We start from the raw sequence: 24,683 nt of genomic DNA, 5'->3' as shown, positions 1-24,683 counted from the left end.
ACAAGTTTGAACCATTGAGAGAAAGTTATTATGGATTTACAGTATACTATACTATCTCTCGCTGTTTTCCACTGAGAAATAAGAGAAAGCAATATGAGGTTTATACAAACCAGCTTGATTAACCCCTTCATATGTTTAAATTCTATATCTAATGTAGAACATTCGGATACATGAAGGTTTTTGAAATGTGTCAGCGATGGTTGCAGAACAGCTTCAAACACCATATATAGATAATGTTGCAGTTTATACATTTAAATATAAACTTCCAAATGTAAGAAGAGCATGACTTTCATTCACCATCGCAGCTTTAAAAAATAAATCATCTTGTTGTTTTTACAGTAACAGGTAAAGAAGTAAAAGGTCTTTTTGGGTTCACCACAGTCGTTCCCATCCCAGAACGGACAGAACATCATGAATTAAACATGTGACCCATTATTCATTCTTCAAAATATGAGCATATATATTATTTATGTGGGTTGCTGCTGTTAGTGTAATTCAATTGCAGTTATATTAGAAAAAAGCAAAGGAAAAAGTCGAGCAAGAAGGTGCCATGGAAATGTAATATGGCAAAGGAGAAACAAAAGGTGCAGCATTTGAGACTGGTAACGTGACTGGGCGACATTTTTATGCAACTCAGAATGAGGAATGATCAGTGGGAAATAAACAGCACTACCTATCTAATAGATGAACAGAACACGAGCATTGACAAAGTGAGGAGTCAGTACTTTAGGCTGTGTATTATTTGTATGTGAGGGATTGTTTGATTCCAGTATCAAATAAATATTCAGCGACGCTTTAATAAACCATCTGAGATAATTAGGATTAATCAGCAAGAGTTTATTTACTTATTGTGACTGTACAATCCTCTCAGATATGGTGAAATGAGAGTGATTAACGCATCTATCTATCTATCTATCTATCTATCTATCTATCTATCTATCTATCTATCTATCTATCTATCTATCTATCTATCTATCTATCTATCTATCTATCTATCTATCTATCTATCTATCTATCTATCTATCTATCTATCTATCTATCTATCTATCTATCTATCTATCTATCTATCTATCTATCTATCTATCTATCTATCTATCTATCTATCTATCTATCTATCTATCTATCTATCTATCTATCTATCTATCTATCTATTCCAGTTCAGTCCAGTCCACACTGCAGGAGCTGTTCTGTGCTCAGCCAGCAGGGGGCCACAGCGACTCCGCTGAAACGTCTCTATCCCACCAACGAAGAAGACGACACAGCAGACGTCACAACAAACGTCATCGCGCACAACGTGTAGCAGCAGCCGAAGCAACATGGCTCTGAATGGAGGTTTGTGAGCTAATAACTGAGCGAACTTTGACATTTCTGCTCTTCACTTGTCGTGCAGATAAAGACACAACCTGGCGCACCCACAGGGATCGATTCCCGAGTGTACTTCTGATTTTAACTATGATTTATCGGCGGTATTAGCTACATGAAGTTAGCTAGACGTTAGCCCGGCTGCTTTGCTAGCTATCTTTAGCGCACTGCGGCTACGCTGCGTATGACAACTACTTTTTAAACCCGTTAATCTTTTACTAATGATAAACATTCATACAATGTGCGGGTTAAAGTGGACAAAGTGGCAGAAGGGATGTAGACGCACATGTACGAGTGATGCTAGCAGCTAATCACGAGTCCCATCACAGCGTAAACATGTCTGTGAATGTAGGTCAGGTAAATGAAATGCTCGGTTTGTTGTTGCCTCCAGATGACAAGGACTACGACTGGGAGCCTCCCAGCGAGGCCGAGCTGAAGGTGATCCATGCCCGCAGGGAGCGACAGGACAAGATCAGCAAGCTGATGGGGGACTACCTGCTCAAAGGCTACCGGATGCTGGGAGACTGCTGCGACGTGTGTGGGGTAAGTGGAGCGAACCCGTGTGGACGTTCAATCCACGGTCGTGAAGTGGAGTGAAGTGGGATAACATTTGATTTGTGTTTTGCAGACAATTCTTCTCCAGGACAAACAGCAGAAGTTATACTGTGTTTCGTGTCAGGAGCTGGACTCGGATGTGGACAAGGACAACCCCGGTAAACACGCATGCACATTGAAATGCCAGAACCAGCTGTCACTCCTGCATCATGGCTCCTCCCACCCGTCGCTTCTTGTAAACTGCATTTGTGCTTGTCTTTCTCTCGTCCTCCCCCCTCTCTTCCTCAGCTCTGAACGCACAAGCAGCGTTGTCCCAGGTGAGAGAGCGGCAGCTGGCAGCGCAGACCCCCGCACCGCCCGAGACCCCTGAGCTCAACGGCGTCCCCAACAACAGCCAGGCCAGCGGGTTGGTTCCTCAGCCCAGACCAGAGCACTGCGAGGGGGCTGCCGCAGGAGGAAGAGCCTCCCTGCTTCCACCTGCTGTGCCGCCTCCGTCAGCTCCTGCCGCCCCCGTAGCCCTGGCACCACCCCGTCCCCCGGTTCCTCCACCCGTCGCTGCCATTCGACCTGTGTTGCAAGATGCTGAGGAAGCGGTTCTTACCAAACTTCGCTGGGCCACCGCCCAGCTACAAAGCTCAGCCTCTCTAGAGGCAAGTATCCAGCTCTGCAGCCTCATCTCCAGCTGTGCCAACTCACTGCGCAGTCTCAAGGAACTCGACCAGTAACCGTCTTTGACTGGTTGAAGCTGTGGAGAAATGGGAACGCTGTTTTAATTGCCCTCTTGTCTTGGAATACTGATTCTGGTTTGCTGCTTTGCCGAATCACCCTTTGACTGAATCCTTGCATACAGCTGAATTCAAAATTAGTCTGCAAAATGCATTCGAAATGGGATTAAAGTGTCAAAAGTTCGCAGGTCACTCTTGAGTTAATGTACCACATGCAGAAATACCATATTACATGGTTTCATAATATGTTCATTTTTATTGTTTTTGTCAACATGTAAATTGAGATTTAATTGTAAACAATAGAACATACGTCAAAACATATTGTTAGTATTCATTTTAAACCATCTGATCCTGAAAAATCGAAATAAGGCTGAAATAGCTGTATATTTTCAGAACAAATCAATGTTAAGATATATCCACAGTGGTTCGGCTCTCATAGATTCAAAATGGCCACATTTAGCAGACAGACGTTTTTCTTCTCGATTGATCGTTTTGTAGTTTCACAAAAAAAAGATGTAGGTTTGCAAATCACATTTTGAGCAAAAGCTAAAATCCCTGTGTATACATGCTTTTGTAATTGTGTGTACACACAAGAGTCTCTGTGGTACAAGAACATAGGTGAAACTGAATGGCCTGTTGGTTCCAGTCCTCTAATCCGACCCTGCTTTTCCTCACAGACACAGGACAACATTTTTTATTTACTGCTCAGTCTGATGCTCAGATAGATTTCTCATGTCCTCTGGGGTAAAAAAAACTTGTCACTGTGTGCTGGCACTTTTTAGGTTTTTATTGTAAATATCTTTGATGCATGATGGTCAGTTTGTTTGGTGATGCGCAGATGAGACGGGCAACATTTAGGAGTCGGACTCATTGTTCCTCATTCAATAAAATACATGTGGAGTGAATGAGGTGTGCACTGTTCATCAGTAGACAGCACTTCATATTCGAAGAAGCAAGTTTCAGTGTTGTTCGAGCCTGACTGTTTTCTAATTACGTACCTGAATAAAGCTTTGCCAGTTCAGGAGGCGCGCAGTATGTTTATTTCCACAAGAGGGTGCCATGCAGAGAGCATTGCCCTGGATGCATGAGTTAAAAAAAGTACTTTATTATTAATAAACAATTATAAACTGCATTTATGTTTATAATATGCAAATTGAAGTTCATATAAAGCTTTGTTTGTGCACACAAGTTGCTCTGGTCTTATTGGGGTGAAAATAATTAATTGTTTATGCCAAATAGGTTAATTTACCCTCCCCTTCTAGTCCCCCTGTTAATGGGCTTGTGTTTTCTGTGACTGTTTAACAGCCTGAGTTTTTCTCTCTGCTGTACAAACCTAGCTCATAAGATATTCAGTGGAATCAGTCTCCTGCTGGGTGGGGTGAGGGCTGTCGGAACTCTCCCACACAAAGGAGAGGAAACCTGCATTAAAGGGACTCTTACCTTTGTTGCATTTGAGAATTACAGCACATTCTAATCATCCAGCCTTCCTCCAATGCCCCACCCCCTCGTTCCCATCCGCAGTGTTTTTTCTTTTGTTTTTCCCCCTGGCAGCGGCTGTTTCAGTACGCCGTGGACCACTTTGGTCTGCCATCGTCAGTCGCTACGGTCGATACGGTCGCTACTCGCTACTGTCTGCCGTGGAATCAAATCAAACCCTATAGTTGAGGACGCGCCTTGATGACGCGGGCCCGAATGCGCCACAAGAAGCAGACGGGCTTCCTGTCTGTTTCCATGCAGCAAACAGACAGGTCTGTCGGCCAATAAGGTCCTTCGGTCCGAAGAATTTTATTGGTTGAAGTTTTCACTAAATATTACGAGAGTGAAATAATTGTTTGCTTTAACTCCTGGTGGGTCTGTCTTGCATTTTAGAGTGTCATTACCTTATTAATACCAATTTAACCTTATCCACAAAAAGTGTAAAAATGCAACAAAGGTAAGAGTCCCTTTAACCTGGAATCCTGCTCCCACTGTGGCACCATCACATCCAGAGCACAGGAGAGATTTGACTTTTTCCCTCATAAGCATCCCGGTGTAATCGAGAAGTTGCTACGTTCACACGCACACACCGGAATCACAGCACACAACTGCACACAAGCTTTCGCCCAAGGGAACGTGTGAGGTGCACGTTAGTATCGTGACATCAACTAGCATCTCTTCTTCTGGTAGAGACTTTTAAGCTTAAAAACCGGTGTAAATTATGCTGTTTTGAGTTGAATTTTACACTTGGATGACACCACACAAGCAGGGTGGAGGCATTTTCTGTTTGTTTTTTTTCTGTTTTATTTGGTCTAAAGAATAAGTCACCATCGACTTCAATTGTTTTGAATTTGGCTGCTATGCTGTTTAACCCTGAAACTCCTGAAGTTTTTTTTGGAATCAAACACTTCTCCCACTCCTCCATAGGCATAGTGGTTGGTTGATAATGAGTGAATCTTAATTTTTGCGGTCAACTAACCCTTTAAAATAAATATACAGTGTGTGTTCCTGCATTTGAATAAAAGGCCACCAGGGGATAATGCTACCAAAAAACTACCAGCAGGGGGCGCACTGTACCCGTGTTCACTCCTTCGGGCCTCCTCCTCAGAGGTCATGTTGAAAGCAACAGCTTGGGGAAAACCATTGGGTGTGAAGGGAGCTGGAATGGTGGTGGGGGGGGGGGGGGCGCTGAGAAGAAAATCTCATGCTGTTCTCTATTTATAATCATCATGTGTCGCAGATAAACTTAGAACTGTCTCTTAGACCGGCTGACAGTCAACTGTTGATCTGCGTCTCTCCCATTACAACGCATGATTTGATTATCAACAAGGAAATGCAAATGTGGATTTTACCAGCCTGCCACTTTTATTTCTTCCCTCTCATCTGTCTTTACGTTCACATCTCTCTGTCTCTGCCTCTTGTTGTTTTATGGAGTTTGTGTCACTGAGCTGAGATATAGCTGTTATTGTCTTACCCCACAGTTACTGTAAATGTAAGTGTACTACAGGAAGAGATTATTAACTGACATTTTCATATATCGATATTTATGTGTGCCTGCTATTGGGTGTGGACTCCTAAAACAGATTGGTCTATGTTAATTTGGTTTCATAAGGGAACTACTGTTCTTTCTAGTTCATTAAGTGGACATGAGAGCTTCCTCTCAAATTCAAATTTTGATGAGATCAGTTTAACGATTCAAAACTTAATTGTACATTAATGAAAATAAATTTGATCTTTTACTGGTATATGGCACGCAAAAATAATGCAGTACACTACATAAGAAGTCACAATCTCTTACTAAAATTTCTGAAAATGTTCAAGCACATATCCATCAAGGCAAAAACGACACAAACAGGACACTGCTGTTACCTTTATGTTTAGTATCTATGGGCCGGTGTTAAATGAAAAGCTTGTGGTCAGCTCTGTTCACAGGGCAGACGGGAAGCTGCAGATATGTCGGGACAAAGTGGAGGGTCTCATATGTTGCTCTGTGTGTGTGCGTGTTTTGGGAGGGAGTGTGTGATGCCCGTCTGAACACTGGACCCCCAGTGTAACATTAGACCAACTCTGAGTCATGAGAGAGTTGTTCTGCCCTCCCCACACACTCCTCCAGCTGCCTCTGTCCATCCATCCATCCCTGTTAGCCCACCTAAAAATACCCTGCTGCTCTCACCGAGGAAAATCCCTTGCTTCAACACACGAGCACACCTGTCTCTCTGTAGTTGTGAGGACACTCATTTATGGCAAGCCGATTGAGCATTTATTCAAAATCCTTGATATCAAATTTCAGTCCCCTCCACTAGTTCGGTCTTTGTCTGCACTAGTTGGACGTTTGGTCGCACTAGTTCAGCATCTTACTGAACTAGTTGAAAAAAAAATCTAACTAGTCACTCTTTTTCAGCAACTAGTGGCACTTTTGGTCAACTAGTTACAACAGAAACCTTACTAGTAACACTGTGCGCTGCACTAGTAGAGCCAAAGTCTCCACTAGGGGGCTTTTTGCTGTACTAGTGGCCCTCTGGACCGAACTAGTAAGGCTGAAAGTGTTACTAGCTAACAAGTGAGCTGCAAAAGCTCTGACATGTAAGCTAGTCAAACATGGATTCAGCTCACTTGTTAACTAGTGGCCTCCAATTTGCTGCAGTAGTTAACTAGTGGGAGCCCAAATGCACACTTGCAAACTAGTGCAGCCAAAATCTTCACTAGTTAACAAGTTAACACCTTTTTTGCACCTTGCTAGCTAACTAGTGAGGTGCAAAATGTTTACTAGTAAGCTAGTGGGCTTGAAATGTGCAGTAGTTTGCTAGTTGCAGTGTTTTTTGACTGTACGAGCTAACTAGTGAGGCTGTAAGGGCTTACTAGTATGCAAGTGGCAGCCAAAATGCCTACTAGCTCACTTGTTACACTCCTGGACACACATGCAAATGAGGGGATTAAAATCGAAGCTTCCTATTGGCTCTCCAGCAAGAGCTCCACCCAGCAGAAATTTAACCCTATAAAGCCTGATGAGGTTTCACTGCTGTGAACGGCCAGCTCCTTGGTTACTATCCAAACAGAATAAAGCACGTACATGTGTGTGTGCGTCAGATTCATTATTTTTTTTGAACAACAATGAAACAAAGGTGAAAATGTTTTAGCACTTATTCTTATTTTGAACAGATTCCTAATAGATGTACAGAAAAGTCAAATCTCAGCTCTAGATGAACATTATTAACAGCTTAATCAAAATATCCAATAAATCGTGGTACTTTACAGAAAACACTTCAAGTCATAATCTATATTCAATCTAATAAGTGACAGGGATTTCAGTCTGTGAATCCAATAGTTTTCCCTCCTGCCTCTTTGAAAATCCCACATCAGTAAAGTCCATTTCAATTATATTCTGCTGGCATTACAGGCGCCTGTACTGCCTGCAGAATATAATTGAAACGGATACAAAAAAATTATCTGAAGGTGCAGAAATTATCCAAATACAGGAATATTCCATTGTAGGCCCACTGAAGGTATAATGCTATTATATTATGAACAACTAATCTGATTTTATTTGGAGGTCAGTGTATGTTGATCTGCTGCAGTATTTGCTATCGCCAGTAGATGGCAGAGTAGATTTTCTTTACTACTTTTCAATTGAAAACTTGTATTATACAAATGAATAAGGAAATGACTAAACTAGTGATAATAAAATACTGTGTTCATAGGAATTACACATCTGTTAACATCCAGAACGCTATTTCATATATCTTAGGATGTCAACCATTAACTGTATCATAAAACATGAGCACACATGAGCACTGCTTCCATTTTTAACCTAAGGAGTAGTATAACCCCCCACCAAAAGGGGGCGCACTATGCGTTTTAGCAAATGGAACCCCCCACGAACAAGAAGCCCTTTTCTCCTAGGATTTCTTCATGATACCTGAAGGTCCCGGATTTCGGTATGAGATAACATTAAACACTCGAAATATTAACATAGTCTACCTGTTATTATACTAATAAGGTTATTTTTCAACTAGACGTCCAACTTGAGAGTGTCAACGGAAGTGATTCCATAGTTATCTGCTACTGAAAACTCAGGTGAGTGAGGACACAAGTAGTCACTGCTAGTCACGATTAGCATCATGCTAGCGAACTATTAGCATCATGCTAGCGAACGTGGGCAAGAACTAATACTGCTGTTAAGATGCTATTTGAAAGATTACCTCTTTAAAACCAATCGGAGTAATAATATAGTGATTATTAATGTTACAACGAACTTTAGGCAGCCTGTTAAAATAGTATGCCACTAAGTGTTTAAGGTTCAGCCACGCAGCTTATGTTAAATAGCAAATAGATATGGTTTAATATGCAAGTGCACTGCAGGTGCATATAATTTGAAAAGCCAATTCATATGTGAATGAAGTTCAAGTTATACTGTGAACTATTGTCATGTTTAGTTTCAAGTATAGTGACATGATATTGTAATGATGTTATCATATAACATATTAATGAAAAAGGATAAGCCCTTTGTTTAGTGATGTGCAATACTTTATTGTTTTGATTTGTATATTATTATTCAGTGAAGCACAAGTTGTAATGTTATACTAGTGGTAACTGTGATGTTGTTTTATCATCTCAAGGTAATCTGAGTGCACCCAGGTAATGGTTACACATAAAGACAAGAAGTGAATGAGATCTCATGTTAGAAGTAGAATAAGAGAACAGACACTGATTATTCTGCACTGTGTGCTGATTGTTTTTTTATTTACACTAGAAGAACCTGAATCTGAATGATGAGATGGCGCACTTACCCCAGATCGTGGATACGGTGTGGCCAACCGTGTAATCCAGATCGAACCTGATTCGTGTATCGAGAAGACATCATACCCCAGTCCTGCCCGTCGCGTAGACGGGTAGTACTGAGTATAGAGACCTAAAGACCCGGACCAGAACGGAACCATTGAATCCTCAAGCACACACACTATTCAAGGACTGTACGGACGATATCCAGGGAACTGTACATATACACACTGACAGGACTGAATTATTGACAAGATTTATATAATATTTACTGTTTCTATTTTGTGCTGTTTAATACTGTTTTATACTTTATATTGTGATTGTTCGGTGACTGTTTGTGAAACAATAAACTGGTCATTTGTTAAACTTGTTCTTTGAAATAAGCCTACCTCTCCTTCGAACCTAGGAAGATATTTAGTACTTTTTCTAACACTAGCCCAGACAAGTGCTACACATGGAATGCAAGCTCTGTCAGAATTTGAAAATGACAAATGAAAGGTTATTAATCAGCTGTCACGCTTCCTAAACAAGCTTTCTTATCTCTTACACATTTTATTGTTCTTATGTGTTTCTACGTTTCATTTCTATCTTTTGCCTGTGTTATTTGTGTTAGTATACCTGCTCTTGCTACTTGCTGCCTCTTTCGTTAGTTATAAATTGTATTGCTTCGTTTTATCTTGCACTATTTGCTTTGTTTTAATAAGTTTTTTTATTTTTAGTTGTTTCTTCACTTTATTGTAAAACACTTTGAGCTATTAATGAACCCTAATGAATCAACATTTAATCAATACAACGTTTTAGGCATGGCTGCTAAATAACTCACATGCCATAAAAGAATGTTGCTAAAAGGTTTAGATCATCACAATTCAGAGCTGGCACTTTAAGGCTTTGAAACACAGTTTGAACACTGACCAATCAAAATCCTTGTCCCGCCTGCCTCATTTGCTTACAGTCCACTTGTTAACTAGTGGACATTTGCGCCCCACTAGCTCAGTAGTGGCTGCATTGGCAGTTTCCATGTTAACTAGTGAGGCACAATTGTCCACTAGTCAAACTAGTGAGGTTTTTTTATACCTTACTAGTTAACTGATGAGGCTCTAAATGGCTCACTTGCATACTAGTGAAGCCTAAAAGTCCACTAGTGAGCTTGTTGGGGTCTTTTTTTGCCGTACCAGTGAGCTAGTTACAGTCACATTATTTCACTTGTTAACTAGTAAGGTCCAAAAAGAGCCACTAGTTAACGAGTGACACTGATGTTTCCCTGACAAGGTGACTAGTGAAAGACATTTTGTCTCACTAGTTCGACTCTGAACAGAACATGTAGGGACTTTGACCGAACATGTTGAACATTTTTCTTACATGTTGGGCATTTTCTTCAACTAGTTGAGCTTTTCTCAGAACTAGTGAACGACTGTACGCAACTAGTAAGACATTTGATCGACATGTTGGGCTATTTGTCCAACTTGTTGACATTTTGGGCACACTAGTAGCCGTTATCATCTTACTAGTTTGACAAAACTGCTCACTAGTCGACATGTGTACGCAACTAGTTGACTAGTGAAATTCTGTATTGTCCTACATGTTATCTAGTGAACCTTTAATCACATCACTAGTTAACTAGTTGCGTGCACATGTCGACTAGTGAGGAGTTTTGTCAAACTAGTAAGATGATAACGGCTACTAGTGTGCCCAAAATGTCAACAAGTTGGACAAATAGCCCAACATGTCGATCAAATGTCTTACTAGTTGCGTACAGTCGTTCACTAGTTCTGAGAAAAGCTCAACTAGTTGAAGAAAATGCCCAACATGTAAGAAAAATGTTCAACATGTTCGGTCAAAGTCCCTACATGTTCTGTTCAGAGTCGAACTAGTGAGACAAAATGTCTTTCACTAGTCACCTTGTCAGGGAAACATCAGTGTCACTCGTTAACTAGTGGCTCTTTTTGGACCTTACTAGTTAACAAGTGAAATAATGTGACTGTAACTAGCTCACTGGTACGGCAAAAAAAGACCCCAACAAGCTCACTAGTGGACTTTTAGGCTTCACTAGTATGCAAGTGAGCCATTTAGAGCCTCATCAGTTAACTAGTAAGGTATAAAAAAACCTCACTAGTTTGACTAGTGGACAATTGTGCCTCACTAGTTAACATGGAAACTGCCAATGCAGCCACTACTGAGCTAGTGGGGCGCAAATGTCCACTAGTTAACAAGTGGACTGTAAGCAAATGAGGCAGGCGGGACAAGGATTTTGATTGGTCAGTGTTCAAACTGTGTTTCAAAGCCTTAAAGTGCCAGCTCTGAATTGTGATGATCTAAACCTTTTAGCAACATTCTTTTATGGCATGTGAGTTATTTAGCAGCCATGCCTAAAACGTTGTATTGATTAAATGTTGATTCATTAGGGTTCATTAATAGCTCAAAGTGTTTTACAATAAAGTGAAGAAACAACTAAAAATAAAAAAACTTATTAAAACAAAGCAAATAGTGCAAGATAAAACGAAGCAATACAATTTATAACTAACGAAAGAGGCAGCAAGTAGCAAGAGCAGGTATACTAACACAAATAACACAGGCAAAAGATAGAAATGAAACGTAGAAACACATAAGAACAATAAAATGTGTAAGAGATAAGAAAGCTTGTTTAGGAAGCGTGACAGCTGATTAATAACCTTTCATTTGTCATTTTCAAATTCTGACAGAGCTTGCATTCCATGTGTAGCACTTGTCTGGGCTAGTGTTAGAAAAAGTACTAAATATCTTCCTAGGTTCGAAGGAGAGGTAGGCTTATTTCAAAGAACAAGTTTAACAAATGACCAGTTTATTGTTTCACAAACAGTCACCGAACAATCACAATATAAAGTATAAAACAGTATTAAACAGCACAAAATAGAAACAGTAAATATTATATAAATCTTGTCAATAATTCAGTCCTGTCAGTGTGTATATGTACAGTTCCCTGGATATCGTCCGTACAGTCCTTGAATAGTGTGTGTGCTTGAGGATTCAATGGTTCCGTTCTGGTCCGGGTCTTTAGGTCTCTATACTCAGTACTACCCGTCTACGCGACGGGCAGGACTGGGGTATGATGTCTTCTCGATACACGAATCAGGTTCGATCTGGATTACACGGTTGGCCACACCGTATCCACGATCTGGGGTAAGTGCGCCATCTCATCATTCAGATTCAGGTTCTTCTAGTGTAAATAAAAAAACAATCAGCACACAGTGCAGAATAATCAGTGTCTGTTCTCTTATTCTACTTCTAACATGAGATCTCATTCACTTCTTGTCTTTATGTGTAACCATTACCTGGGTGCACTCAGATTACCTTGAGATGATAAAACAACATCACAGTTACCACTAGTATAACATTACAACTTGTGCTTCACTGAATAATAATATACAAATCAAAACAATAAAGTATTGCACATCACTAAACAAAGGGCTTATCCTTTTTCATTAATATGTTATATGATAACATCATTACAATATCATGTCACTATACTTGAAACTAAACATGACAATAGTTCACAGTATAACTTGAACTTCATTCACATATGAATTGGCTTTTCAAATTATATGCACCTGCAGTGCACTTGCATATTAAACCATATCTATTTGCTATTTAACATAAGCTGCGTGGCTGAACCTTAAACACTTAGTGGCATACTATTTTAACAGGCTGCCTAAAGTTCGTTGTAACATTAATAATCACTATATTATTACTCCGATTGGTTTTAAAGAGGTAATCTTTCAAATAGCATCTTAACAGCAGTATTAGTTCTTGCCCACGTTCGCTAGCATGATGCTAATAGTTCGCTAGCATGATGCTAATCGTGACTAGCAGTGACTACTTGTGTCCTCACTCACCTGAGTTTTCAGTAGCAGATAACTATGGAATCACTTCCGTTGACACTCTCAAGTTGGACGTCTAGTTGAAAAATAACCTTATTAGTATAATAACAGGTAGACTATGTTAATATTTCGAGTGTTTAATGTTATCTCATACCGAAATCCGGGACCTTCAGGTATCATGAAGAAATCCTAGGAGAAAAGGGCTTCTTGTTCGTGGGGGGTTCCATTTGCTAAAACGCATAGTGCGCCCCCTTTTGGTGGGGGGTTATACTACTCCTTAGGTTAAAAATGGAAGCAGTGCTCATGTGTGCTCATGTTTTATGATACAGTTAATGGTTGACATCCTAAGATATATGAAATAGCGTTCTGGATGTTAACAGATGTGTAATTCCTATGAACACAGTATTTTATTATCACTAGTTTAGTCATTTCCTTATTCATTTGTATAATACAAGTTTTCAATTGAAAAGTAGTAAAGAAAATCTACTCTGCCATCTACTGGCGATAGCAAATACTGCAGCAGATCAACATACACTGACCTCCAAATAAAATCAGATTAGTTGTTCATAATATAATAGCATTATACCTTCAGTGGGCCTACAATGGAATATTCCTGTATTTGGATAATTTCTGCACCTTCAGATAATTTTTTTGTATCCGTTTCAATTATATTCTGCAGGCAGTACAGGCGCCTGTAATGCCAGCAGAATATAATTGAAATGGACTTTACTGATGTGGGATTTTCAAAGAGGCAGGAGGGAAAACTATTGGATTCACAGACTGAAATCCCTGTCACTTATTAGATTGAATATAGATTATGACTTGAAGTGTTTTCTGTAAAGTACCACGATTTATTGGATATTTTGATTAAGCTGTTAATAATGTTCATCTAGAGCTGAGATTTGACTTTTCTGTACATCTATTAGGAATCTGTTCAAAATAAGAATAAGTGCTAAAACATTTTCACCTTTGTTTCATTGTTGTTCAAAAAAAATAATGAATCTGACGCACACACACATGTACGTGCTTTATTCTGTTTGGATAGTAACCAAGGAGCTGGCCGTTCACAGCAGTGAAACCTCATCAGGCTTTATAGGGTTAAATTTCTGCTGGGTGGAGCTCTTGCTGGAGAGCCAATAGGAAGCTTCGATTTTAATCCCCTCATTTGCATGTGTGTCCAGGAGTGTAACAAGTGAGCTAGTAGGCATTTTGGCTGCCACTTGCATACTAGTAAGCCCTTACAGCCTCACTAGTTAGCTCGTACAGTCAAAAAACACTGCAACTAGCAAACTACTGCACATTTCAAGCCCACTAGCTTACTAGTAAACATTTTGCACCTCACTAGTTAGCTAGCAAGGTGCAAAAAAGGTGTTAACTTGTTAACTAGTGAAGATTTTGGCTGCACTAGTTTGCAAGTGTGCATTTGGGCTCCCACTAGTTAACTACTGCAGCAAATTGGAGGCCACTAGTTAACAAGTGAGCTGAATCCATGTTTGACTAGCTTACATGTCAGAGCTTTTGCAGCTCACTTGTTAGCTAGTAACACTTTCAGCCTTACTAGTTCGGTCCAGAGGGCCACTAGTACAGCAAAAAGCCCCCTAGTGGAGACTTTGGCTCTACTAGTGCAGCGCACAGTGTTACTAGTAAGGTTTCTGTTGTAACTAGTTGACCAAAAGTGCCACTAGTTGCTGAAAAAGAGTGACTAGTTAGATTTTTTTTTCAACTAGTTCAGTAAGATGCTGAACTAGTGCGACCAAACGTCCAACTAGTGCAGACAAAGACCGAACTAGTGGAGGGGACTGAAATTTGATATCAAGGATTTTGAATAAATGCTCAATCGGCTTGCCATATACTGCTGCATCACCAGTAGACTCCCTTGCATATCCTGTCTCACCCTGTCACTGGAGCACAGGGGGGAGGGAGGGAGGGAGGGGTGGACTCACCCTAGAGGCAGCAGACCCACATTACAACCAGCTCCCCATGCAGGCGGGACTGAGCTGCGCTGTCTCCCTGTGGATTACTGCCAGAGAGAGAGAGAGAGAGGGGGGAGTTTTCAATGACAGCTCCAAACTTCAGCCTCGTGTCTGTGCGCGCTGCGGATTCGGTTCCTCTTTGCTTGTGGCCTGATTGTCACTTCTGTGTAGAGACATCACCTATTTTTCTTTTTCCGCCCTGTGCGTGATTCAGCTCACACTGCAAATGAGCGCACGTCTCAGCTTGTGCGAGGCTCATCATCAGCAGGAGCAGCAGGAGAAAGAGAGGAGGACCTTTTAAGGAGCAGCAGCAGCAGCAGCGGAGGAGAAAGTGGGTTAAAGTGGCTGCTGCGCACAGGAGAGTGTGATTTCCTCCTTTTCTCTCTCTCCTCCTGCTTTATTAAGTTCAGAGGAAGTCATGACTTCGGTTTGGAAGAGACTTCAGCGAGTTGGTAAAAAGGCGTCAAAGTTTCAGTTCGTCGCTTCTTACCAGGAACTGGTGTTGGAGTGCAACAAGAAATGGTGAGTACGCATTGTTTCCTCCTCCTGACTGTGTGTGAAATGTCAATATCTCTCTGAGGCCATGTTCTGGGTGTTCATATTATTATTACCGACAACAGGGCTCCATTATTATGACCATGTTCAGTGTTGTCAGTCTCATCCTCCTGTGTTGAGGAGGATGAGGGCGTCCCTCATGTCCGTACATGTGCGCAACTGATCCGGTGTGACTGAGTTAATAGTTAATCATTAGGGTCACTGATCACTATAGCAACTAAATAATACAAATTACTGTCAGAATAAATTGAGGAAAGGGATATTATGGTCACATTTCCGCATGGACATTATTAACACATACACATATCTGAGTGCTCCATATTATTATATAATAATAATTATAACATAATAATAAATATATAAGTATATATGTGCTTTACAAAATACATGGGAATAAGACAACATAACAAAACTATATATATATATATATATATATATATATATAGAGAGAGAGAGAGAGAGAGCAATGTATAAAGTATAAAAAGACAAAACTAAATGTAAACAATATGTTAAAAAGTACATATTCCGATTGCAAGATTTACAGCTTAACATTCAGCATCAGCATATAATAATGTTTTCATTATTAGCACGACAGTAGACCCGCGTGTTTTGCTGTTATTTCATTTCACAGGTGCAGTTAAGTCACTTCATAGCTCAGGCCCTGTAGGGCTTTACCTCACTTGTGCAATTTCCTGTTGTACAACACAGTTGGGAGAAGTCCGGGTGATGCAGCTCGGGCCTTTATTCAAAACATCCACTGAAACAGCATCACACAAACAAAACAAATCCAAAAAGACACTTGTAGGGTTCAAAGGTCAAGCTTTACTGACACGTTTCCATTTGATTCTACTTGTGCTAGTTGCTTACTTTAACATCTTGTTGTTGTCTCTCTGCACAATGTTCTTCAGTGATAAACTATGGACATTTTTCTTAGTGTCTTTAATCTTTTACTCACATGCCAGCGTGGCCCTTACTGCGTCTTCTTATCTGCCCAGATTACATTAAAGCATGGACTAATTGTGCAAGAGGCTCGTCAAAAGCATGATAAGAGACCGATCCGTTCGTTCCTCTAAGGCTTGGTTCAATGAAGTTTCAGAGTTTGATCGGTTGCAGAGAGGCTTGTGTTGTGTGGACACAGACGGGAGGAGCCACTATGATTTAGAAAGAGTTTAATCTGCACGTTAACAGTGTGATGAAATCAGAGTTAATACCAGAGTGCTGTTTAAACATGGAGGCTGAGGTCAGGAAAAACAAAGAGACAGAGGAGAGAGGAAATATGTCTATCAAGTGTAAGGTTAAGTTCAACTTTATTTAGATCCTCATTAGCCACTTTATTGTAACAATGGCTTCTCTTCCTGGAGTTATATAACTTCAGACTGTGGTTTTTCTGAAATCAGACCCTTGAAAAGGAAATATACTAAAGCCCAATTAACTATTGATTTCTGGAGGCCAATGCTGATATAAGGGAGTAAACAATTTCTGATACCGAAATGTATATTTAAAAGTTGCAATGATTCCCAGGATGTCATTGTCAAATCTGTAATACAAAGAAATGTACTTGAGTCTTGATATTATACAGTTTAACCATAAACTTAATTGTAAAAACATAAATACACGTTGTTTAATCTGTAAATCTCATTACATTTTGTTAGTAATGTAATATTTACATGATTGCTTGACTAGAGGAGCTTCTAATCTGCATCACAAGGTTTTTTGGATATTGGAAATTAAACACAAGGGGTGGTGAAGATGAGACGTCCCAGGAGTCCGTGTGACACAATGGGATTGTTTTTATGCAACAATAGGAGGGTTTCATGTGACTCAAGCATGACAGAGGTTAGTGAGGATTTTTATTCATTTTACTTCCTGTAAATGTGTATCAGGGAATCACTAATAATTCACCCAGATCTTTTTCAAACTGGAACACTCCAGCTGGGAGGAGGGTAACGTTCATCTGTTCTCGTCCAGTCATCTGTCTGCTGCAGGAAAACAAAGCTACTGTCTGTGGAACCACAATGTAAAGTAATCACATGTTGCTAAAGTGTGTTGTGTATCTCATGTTTTCCCGTGTTCAACCAATTACAACCCTCCACCACTGCCCATTGTTACTGTGCTCACAACATGTTTGTGACTTTGTGTTGCACATTATAATTTATGTTCAACTTTGTCTATGATGCTTCCTATTTTTTGTCCCCCCCTCCCTCACACACACACACTCTTACCTCTATTACCCTCACCCTGCTGCTGTCAGTCTATTTCTGATGCCACTCCTGACCCCCTAACACACATTAACACACGTACACACACAGCTGTCCGTTCTGAACCCGGACACTGATGCAGTGAAACCAGAGACAATATCCAACACCTGAAAACTAAAGACTTATTCTTTTGTGTGTGGGTGGTGGTAAAGGGGGTTCGTTCTTCCTGTCATGGGGCACGCCTCACATTCAAATCGACTCAGGTCACATGACTCAGCGGCTTCCTGTCTCACGTCCTGTGCTGCAGACGTCTGAAAAAATACAATAGAAGCATATTTATGCACGTCGTGACCACACACACGCTCGATGTGTAAACACAATTTATAGACATGAACTGGTTGACATTCTTGCACCGTTCATTAAAATATTACATTTTTAAAAAATACACCCAGTCTAACCGTAACCCTGAAGCCACAAAGTATTTGAACACACACATACACACACACACACACACAAGCACACACACACACACACATGTTTGTTCTTCTATCAATAACCTAATTATAATCCTAAATCCAAGTTTTAACCCTCAAACAGTCCATTAAAGGGGGGTCAGGTAGTGGGGACCGGACAAAATGTCCTCACTTTCCCAAACTGACCTCAGTCTCTAAGGTTTAAGCTCAACATGGTCCTCACATGTAAATAACTACAATTACACACTTAAGGTAAATCATGGCGTTGTCTTTGACTCTGAGACTTTATCATCCAGCCGTGAAAGTCCTAAGACCTTCTGCTTGCCCCTGTGTTGTCTCATTTAACAATGTCCACTTTGTTTGGAGACATTATTTGATCAAATAATGCAAATGTTCAAAGTCTCTTTCTCGTCATGTTCTCCTCTGTGTAATAACTGTAACTGTCATGTAACTGTAAGAGGAAGGGCGTCATTTATTTGTGTGTTTTGGTTTGTGTTTGTTGTGTTTCTGTAGGCAACCGGACAAGCTGAGGGTGGTGTGGACCAGGAGGAACAGACGCATGTGTTCCAAGGTAAACTTACACACACACCCACACACCCACACACCGACATACAAACACACACACACACACACACACACACACACACACACACACACACACACACACACACACATACACACACACTGCCTCTTGTTAACGTGTTGTTTGTTGTGCAGCTCCACAGCTGGACGCCTGGAATCAAGAACCCCTACAGGGGCACGGTGGTGTGGCCGGTCCCAGAGAACATCGACATCTCTGTGACACTCTTCAAAGTACAAAAACAAAAACACTCAATGTTTGCACTTACAGCAATAGACCTGCACAAAGTAGGCTTTCATCTGTGTTTGTTTAGTTGTGTGTTTTGTTAGTAGTATTACGCAAAACTACTCAGCTGGCTGGTGGATTACACAAGGAAGAAAATGTTCAATTATTGTGCAAACTGAAATCGGCAAGAAGATCCAGGATTTGATATTCAATTTCTTTAACTTTGCTAGATAGAGCATTTATCAACATTTCTGTTGATTTCTCACAGAAGAGTCCATGGATCTTGATGTATAAAGTCAGGCATATTAAGAGAACCGATATCTGTGAGTGTGAGCAATTTGGTGCAGATCCAAATCAAAATCTGGATCCATTTAATTTAGTGTTGGTCCCCGATCAAAGTATGTGTTCTACTGAGTGACACTCTAGTTTAAACAGGACAACTCATTGAGAACAACTTCTTCTTTTCAAGATAGAAATGTGTACAAGTGGAAAAAATAGCTTGCACACACAAGTTTCAGTAGTTTGACAATATGAAAGGTAAGCAGAACATTGAATAGTTGAGTAGAAGTCTCATTATAGTGAAATTAAGATTCTAATTTCAAACTAGAGGAGAGTGGAGAGAGGGGGATACCAAGAGTTAATGGCCTATCTTGCAATGTTAGAGAAAATGGTTCAAAATAATTCTAAATCTTTCTGTAATCATGCCCCACACTTCCAAAAAATGTCTTGGAAGTGAATCTTGCTAATATACACCAGACACAAATCCAGATGAAAAAGTGACCTCCCTGGTAGTAATAAATATTCATCCTATTTGTAGAGAGCATCGAGCTGAAACCAGAACCGTGCTTGTTAAAAGTTCCCACAGTTTGTTTTTTTATGAGTGAGCATATCAACAAGGTCATAGAGAAGTTAAGTTATACAACCATATGAGAAAATGTATGCATTCGTAAACTATTAGGATACACTGTACTTTTACTATATAAAGGAAATAAAGACAAAAACAAATTGTATTTTCCACCCTCAGGAGGCCAATGCTGATGAGTTTGAGGACAAAGAGTGGACCTTTGTCATTGAAGGTGTAAGTAAAACACTAAGGTTTCGACATTTAAATGAGACGAATCAGATTTTATATTGATTTAAAAAAGACATTTCTCATCATGGGTGTTTTTCTTGGTCATGTCCAGGAGAGCAAGGGGCATCGTAAGGTGCTGGCGTCGGCCGACATCAACCTGAAGCGGTTTGCCAGTCCCACGCCGACGCAGATCGACCTGACGCTGAAGCTGAAGCCGCTGTCCGTCAAAGTGGTGGAGGCCACGCTCAAGCTCTCGCTGTCGTGTGTCTTTGTTCGTGAGGGGAAAGCCACGTGAGTAGTGGTTGTAGTGATTCTACTTGATGCATCAGGGCCATGATATCGACAATATTTGAAAGGATAACTGCTGCACTTAGCTGTAGAGTTGTCCATATCACACTGATGTTTGTTCAAGTGCTTATTTTTCCTGTGATTTAGATTTTGATTAGTTATTTGATGCTATAAAAACGATTTGAAACGTTGTGATTGACAGTTGAGACAGACTCACAATTGGTCGAGAGCCTGTATGGGTGGGACCTTGATACCGCAGCTCCATCCGCGATCATTATGGTGCCGACTCTGACTCTAAATGTTGTCAAAAAAGCAAAATGGCAGCACCTGTATCTGTGATATTTAGCTTCACTTTTGTACAACGGATAGAAGGGGAGACGTGTGGTCCATCTTTATTACTTATAAATTACATATCCCAACGCTGATCATATTATCTCTTAGAAGGAGTTTTTCATATCTGTGTGAGTATCTGAAAGTGAACGTTGTGTCTTTGCTCCTCAGTGATGAAGACATGCAGAGTCTGGCCAGCCTGATGAGCGTGAAACCCTTAGACATCGGTAACATGGACGACTTCAATGAGAGCGATGAAGACGAGGACAGGAAGTCCGTCACTGCGTCAGGTTGGCCGACTCACACCGACGCTGTTTCTCCTCTCTGACCCATTTCCCTGCTTCACACTTTTGACATTTCTTCCTCCTCCACTGTCTTTGTCCTCTCTTACTCCCGTCTCTTTTTCTGGCTGCTGCTGTAGTTCCACACACTCTCACCCGTCCAAATCGCCCCGCTCCCCCTCCACCTGACAAGCGTCACTCCACCGGAGCTTCTCTTCCATCCTCAGGTAGCTCCTCCTCCCTCTCTCTGTCCTGTCCTGTTTCTCTACCCAGGGAGAAGGAGGACACAAGCTCAGTCCCTCTCTCACTCTTTGTGCATTATTGGGCTGCCTACTTTATATTACACTATTTCACACACACATGCCATTTGTTCGGAAGTCCTCATCACATGACCGGACAGATTCTTCTAGCTATGTTCTTTGCATACCACATATTTCTCATCTGGACATCAAATTCAATTAGGAATCATGGGATGATAGGCTGGTGCCACTTTGCATTCAAACTGTATCGAAGCTTATTAGAGGCATGAATAGTTCAACTGAGTTATTGTGCCCAGGGGATGTGAAAAAATGTAGAAGCGGAGATAAACTGTGACAGCAACTCAATGGCCAAAAAAGCTAATTGCACTTGAATAGTAAAGTAACTATCTCATGTAAGTTTCCCTACGTCATTAAAATAATCTAATCTTAGTCAAGCATTTCAGTCTAAAAGTCCCAAAACAACTGTTCAACTGGTTTTTAGTTAAAAATTGTAAAAAAAAAAAAAAAAAAACTGAAAGAATATCTGCATCTGGAAACAAGACAAACCATTGCAGCTTGCACTATAATTATTCAAAGTTATAGGTTTGTTAGAACATTTTGGAATTAGTTCATTACCATTAAATGTTCAATGGTGGATCCACTTGTAAACTGACACCAAACAGCATGTTGTAAATTAAACTCAGCGACGGTTAATCTCTTAAGTTTCAGTATTTTGCAAATGTGTTGGTGAGGAGTAAAACGAGGAGGTGAAAGGAAAAGCAGACTATGACAAATGGGCTTTAATTCCATCACCGTTCGTCCCAGTTTCATATTTTGTTTGTGGTGAAACACCAAACAAGTCAGTCGTGTGATTAACAGAGGATCCTGACATGTGACGCCAAACAGTGATCCAGTTTTCATTTCATTTTCATTCTCAAGTCAAGTTTTTCATTGTGTTTTTCAATGTTTCTCCCTCCCTCCATCCCTCATCATCCCTCCATCCATCCATCAGTCTTTGGACGAGATGGCGGTCCTCCCAGTCCTGCCATCCACTCTCGCCCTCCCCTACCCATCACACCTCGCCCCTCACCCCGCCGCTCCCGACACTCCCTCACCAACACCCCTGTCCAATCAGAGATCCAGCCTTCCCCTGGCCCCTCCCCTCAGCCCTCGCCCAGGTCCAAGCATAAGAAACTGACCAATCCCGTTGCTCCTGAGCCTCCTGCTTTAGCTCACCCAGAACCTCCAGGTCCCCAGGTCCCAGCAGCTGCTCCCTCAACCCAGAGTCCATCCCCCGTTCAGCCTCTCTCTGATGTGTCTCCTGCAACTCCTCCATCACCCAAGTCCACCTCCATAACCCCTACTACCTCTTCCTCCCTTCCTCCATCTCCCACATCCTCCACATCTGTGTCCACTACAGCCTCAGTGGAGCCTCCCCCAAACCTTCATCCAATCAGCATACCTGCGACTGGCATTACTATAACCCCCAAACCACCCTCCACTGCGACGTCACCCACTGACATTACCATAACATCATCTTCATCAGCTCCCCTAAAGTCCTCTTTCATCTCTTTGACCCATAAGCCCGTCTCTGCTGCCTCTCAGCCTCTCCCTTTCAAATCCACCTCCCCCTCAAACTCCACCCTTTCCTCTGAGTCCTCATCCACTCGCCCTCCGCTCGTCCGGACCCTCTCTGATCCGCCTTCTCTGCCCAGAATCTTCCAGTCAGGCTCAGCGAAAGGTATTGACAGGCTGGCCGGCTGACAAGCATGCTGCACACTTTCACTCTAACCGATTCCTTATGAGTGAAGGTCTGGTTTGACCTTGTGTCTTCGCTTCATGCCCATGATACAGATTTGAGTTTACTGCTCATGTACAGTATTTTGTGTCATCAGGAAGGTCTATGCATGGTTGGGTTGTTATGATATCAGAATTTGTTGATCATTTTAAAGTTGAACATTAATTCTGCAGGACCTCACACAACAAGAACCAATGAAAGCTATAAAGTGTGGATGCGCTTATTTGCTTTCTGCATGTTTTCTTTGGTTTGGAGAAGTATTTAATAAGATGATCACATTTATTCAGGACAAATGTGTCCTTAACTGGCTCTTTCTTCATCTGCAGTTTCAAATCATACCAACTTTTGTGAATTATTCAACATTAAGAAAATTCAATATTGCTTTCAGGCTTTGCATTGATATTATTTTGACAAGAGTAATTATTGGACTCCTAAGTCAAACTGAGCTAAATTGAGGTGCTGTCATTTACACATCCACTAACCAGTAGGTCGGCCGTTCGATCCCCGGCAGCTCCAGGCTGAATTCCATAGTGTTCTTGGGCAGGACGGCTAGCAGCTGTGCCATCAGTGTATCACTGGTGTGTGATAGAAAAAGCACTGTGTATAGAAGTGCTGTATGAATGGATGAATGTGACTTTCAATTTCCATGACTCCTCTCTTTCCCTCCTCTGCTCCCCTCTTCTCAGTTCCTGCTTCATATCAACGGCGCCCCCCAGAGGCTCAAGCTGTAGATGATTCTACTTCAGCGATTGGTCTGTCTCTTGCTTTGAGAAACTTTCAATCAGCTGCTGATAGTCTTTTCAAATCTATAAAATATTTGTGTCTTTTCCTCTCTTCTCTTGTCCTTTTCTCTTTTTTTTCTTACGTATTTCCTCTATTCTAGTTCGTTCCCATATTTTCAAACCTCAGCTTGTCAAGTCCATCGCCCGCCCTTCTTCTCCCTCACCCTTTTCTGCTGATGCACCTCCCCTGGCTTCAACACCTCCCGTCCCCAAACCTCACCCCTCTGGCTCGGCGTCAGGTAACCGACCGAGTGCACTTTACAGCCAATGTTCTTCCCCTTCCTCCATTTCCTCCCTTTCCACCCCACTTGATCCTCTCTGTCCTCCTTCTCCGCTCTCCGTTACTATATCTATTCTGTTCTTCTGCCCACTTTCTTTCCTCAGGTGCTCAGGGGACGTGGCGGCCATCTGACTCCGCCCCGATCAGAGGAGACATCGCCCCTGTCCCTCTGCTGAGCAGCCCTGATCTTGATGCTCTCTGCGACCCCGTGGCTCCAGCTCTCCCTGCCTCCCTTCCTCGCTCCCCACCCCCTCGCTCCTCTTCTTTTTCCACCTCTGTTCTACTCTCCTCTCCTCACCCTCCGTCCGCTGTGTCTCCTCCTGCTCAGATCGTCTCAGGTACACCAGCTGACCAATCAAACGTTTCACCCGTCAGGGTTTTTTCCCCCTTGCGATTCAACTTGAAACACTTCTTTGTCTTGTCCAAAATAACCACATTTTCCCTCCATTCTTTCAAATATGTCTCCCCCTGTGTCATTTATTATCTGATGTTGCTCTTTCTCTCTGCAGGCTTAACGTTCCCCCTCGCTCAAGCAGACAAGGAAACGACTCGGAGCCCTCTAAGCCGAAAGGAAGAGGCGGCTAACATCAGGATATCCAACCAGCAAATCAGACCAGACCAGGACTCGAGGGCGGCCGTCACAGAAAACAAGGCTGAGCCAGGAAGGATCAGGTGAGGTCATGGGATGATGACGACACGAGTGTGTGAACTTGTTTTGCTTGGTTTGGCTCCTTAAAGATGTGTTGTGCCTCAAACTGCTGTGTGAGGCCAAAATGTGTCAATAGAGGACAGAGCCAAAGAGACGTTTTGAAGCAGAGTGTATGAGACACCACTAAGATGATAAACTTCCAGAGGGCTTGG

The 24,683-nt window shown here is 41.5% G+C and overlaps 2 protein-coding genes and 2 long non-coding RNA genes across 8 annotated transcripts in view; 3 read left to right on the top strand and 1 right to left on the bottom strand.

The window, feature by feature from the left end:
* The first annotated feature begins 1,272 nt into the window (after window positions 1–1,272).
* On the top strand, window positions 1,273–3,663 carry znrd2 (zinc ribbon domain containing 2). The gene is made up of 4 exons (XM_061085511.1): window positions 1,273–1,332; window positions 1,754–1,905; window positions 1,991–2,075; window positions 2,206–3,663. Exons 1-4 carry the CDS (start codon window positions 1,317–1,319, stop codon window positions 2,640–2,642), a joined length of 690 nt encoding a protein of 229 aa, XP_060941494.1. The 5' UTR covers window positions 1,273–1,316; the 3' UTR covers window positions 2,643–3,663.
* A 3,796-nt stretch (window positions 3,664–7,459) lies between these two features.
* Window positions 7,460–9,260, top strand: LOC133019512 (uncharacterized). Of its 2 annotated transcripts, none has more exons than XR_009682887.1 (3): window positions 7,460–8,053; window positions 8,132–8,192; window positions 8,869–9,260. It is a non-coding gene; the product is annotated as an uncharacterized LOC133019512 (long non-coding RNA). The 2 variants fall into 2 exon arrangements; XR_009682886.1 differs by having other exon boundaries at window positions 7,464–8,053; window positions 8,872–9,260.
* A 2,435-nt stretch (window positions 9,261–11,695) lies between these two features.
* Window positions 11,696–13,496, bottom strand: LOC133019509 (uncharacterized). Of its 2 annotated transcripts, none has more exons than XR_009682885.1 (3): window positions 12,903–13,496; window positions 12,764–12,824; window positions 11,696–12,087 (listed from the first exon to the last, which is right to left on the bottom strand). It is a non-coding gene; the product is annotated as an uncharacterized LOC133019509 (long non-coding RNA). The 2 variants fall into 2 exon arrangements; XR_009682884.1 differs by having other exon boundaries at window positions 11,696–12,084; window positions 12,903–13,492.
* Window positions 13,497–14,845: 1,349 nt separating this feature from the next.
* The window catches only part of LOC133019514 (EH domain-binding protein 1-like protein 1), a 29,856-nt gene continuing 20,018 nt past the window's right edge, over window positions 14,846–24,683 (top strand). For 2 of the 3 annotated variants that reach the window (XM_061086023.1, XM_061086022.1), the window contains exons 1-8: window positions 14,846–15,243; window positions 18,461–18,518; window positions 18,665–18,760; window positions 19,777–19,830; window positions 19,937–20,115; window positions 20,614–20,732; window positions 20,864–20,950; window positions 24,332–24,494. In XM_061086023.1, the coding sequence (XP_060942006.1) occupies window positions 15,140–15,243; window positions 18,461–18,518; window positions 18,665–18,760; window positions 19,777–19,830; window positions 19,937–20,115; window positions 20,614–20,732; window positions 20,864–20,950; window positions 24,332–24,494 (860 nt within the window). In that variant the 5' untranslated portion in view covers window positions 14,846–15,139. The remainder of the gene's footprint in view (window positions 15,244–18,460; window positions 18,519–18,664; window positions 18,761–19,776; window positions 19,831–19,936; window positions 20,116–20,613; window positions 20,733–20,863; window positions 20,951–24,331; window positions 24,495–24,683) is intronic. The other variant, XM_061086024.1, reaches the window with a different exon arrangement.

This window comes from Limanda limanda, chromosome 14 (assembly GCF_963576545.1).
Source record: "Limanda limanda chromosome 14, fLimLim1.1, whole genome shotgun sequence".
NCBI lineage: Eukaryota > Metazoa > Chordata > Actinopteri > Pleuronectiformes > Pleuronectidae > Limanda > Limanda limanda.
The sequence above is the reverse complement of the archived record's forward strand: the minus strand, read 5'-3'. Positions and strand labels throughout refer to the sequence as shown.

What these genes read in the sequence shown, in the direction of transcription:
- znrd2 (XM_061085511.1), top strand. An exon ending in ACTGCTGCGACGTGTGTGGG is followed by an intron (nt 1,906 to 1,990) that starts GTAAGTGGAGCG and finishes TGTGTTTTGCAG; the next exon opens with ACAATTCTTCTCCAGGACAA. An exon ending in TGTGGACAAGGACAACCCCG is followed by an intron (nt 2,076 to 2,205) that starts GTAAACACGCAT and finishes TCTCTTCCTCAG; the next exon opens with CTCTGAACGCACAAGCAGCG.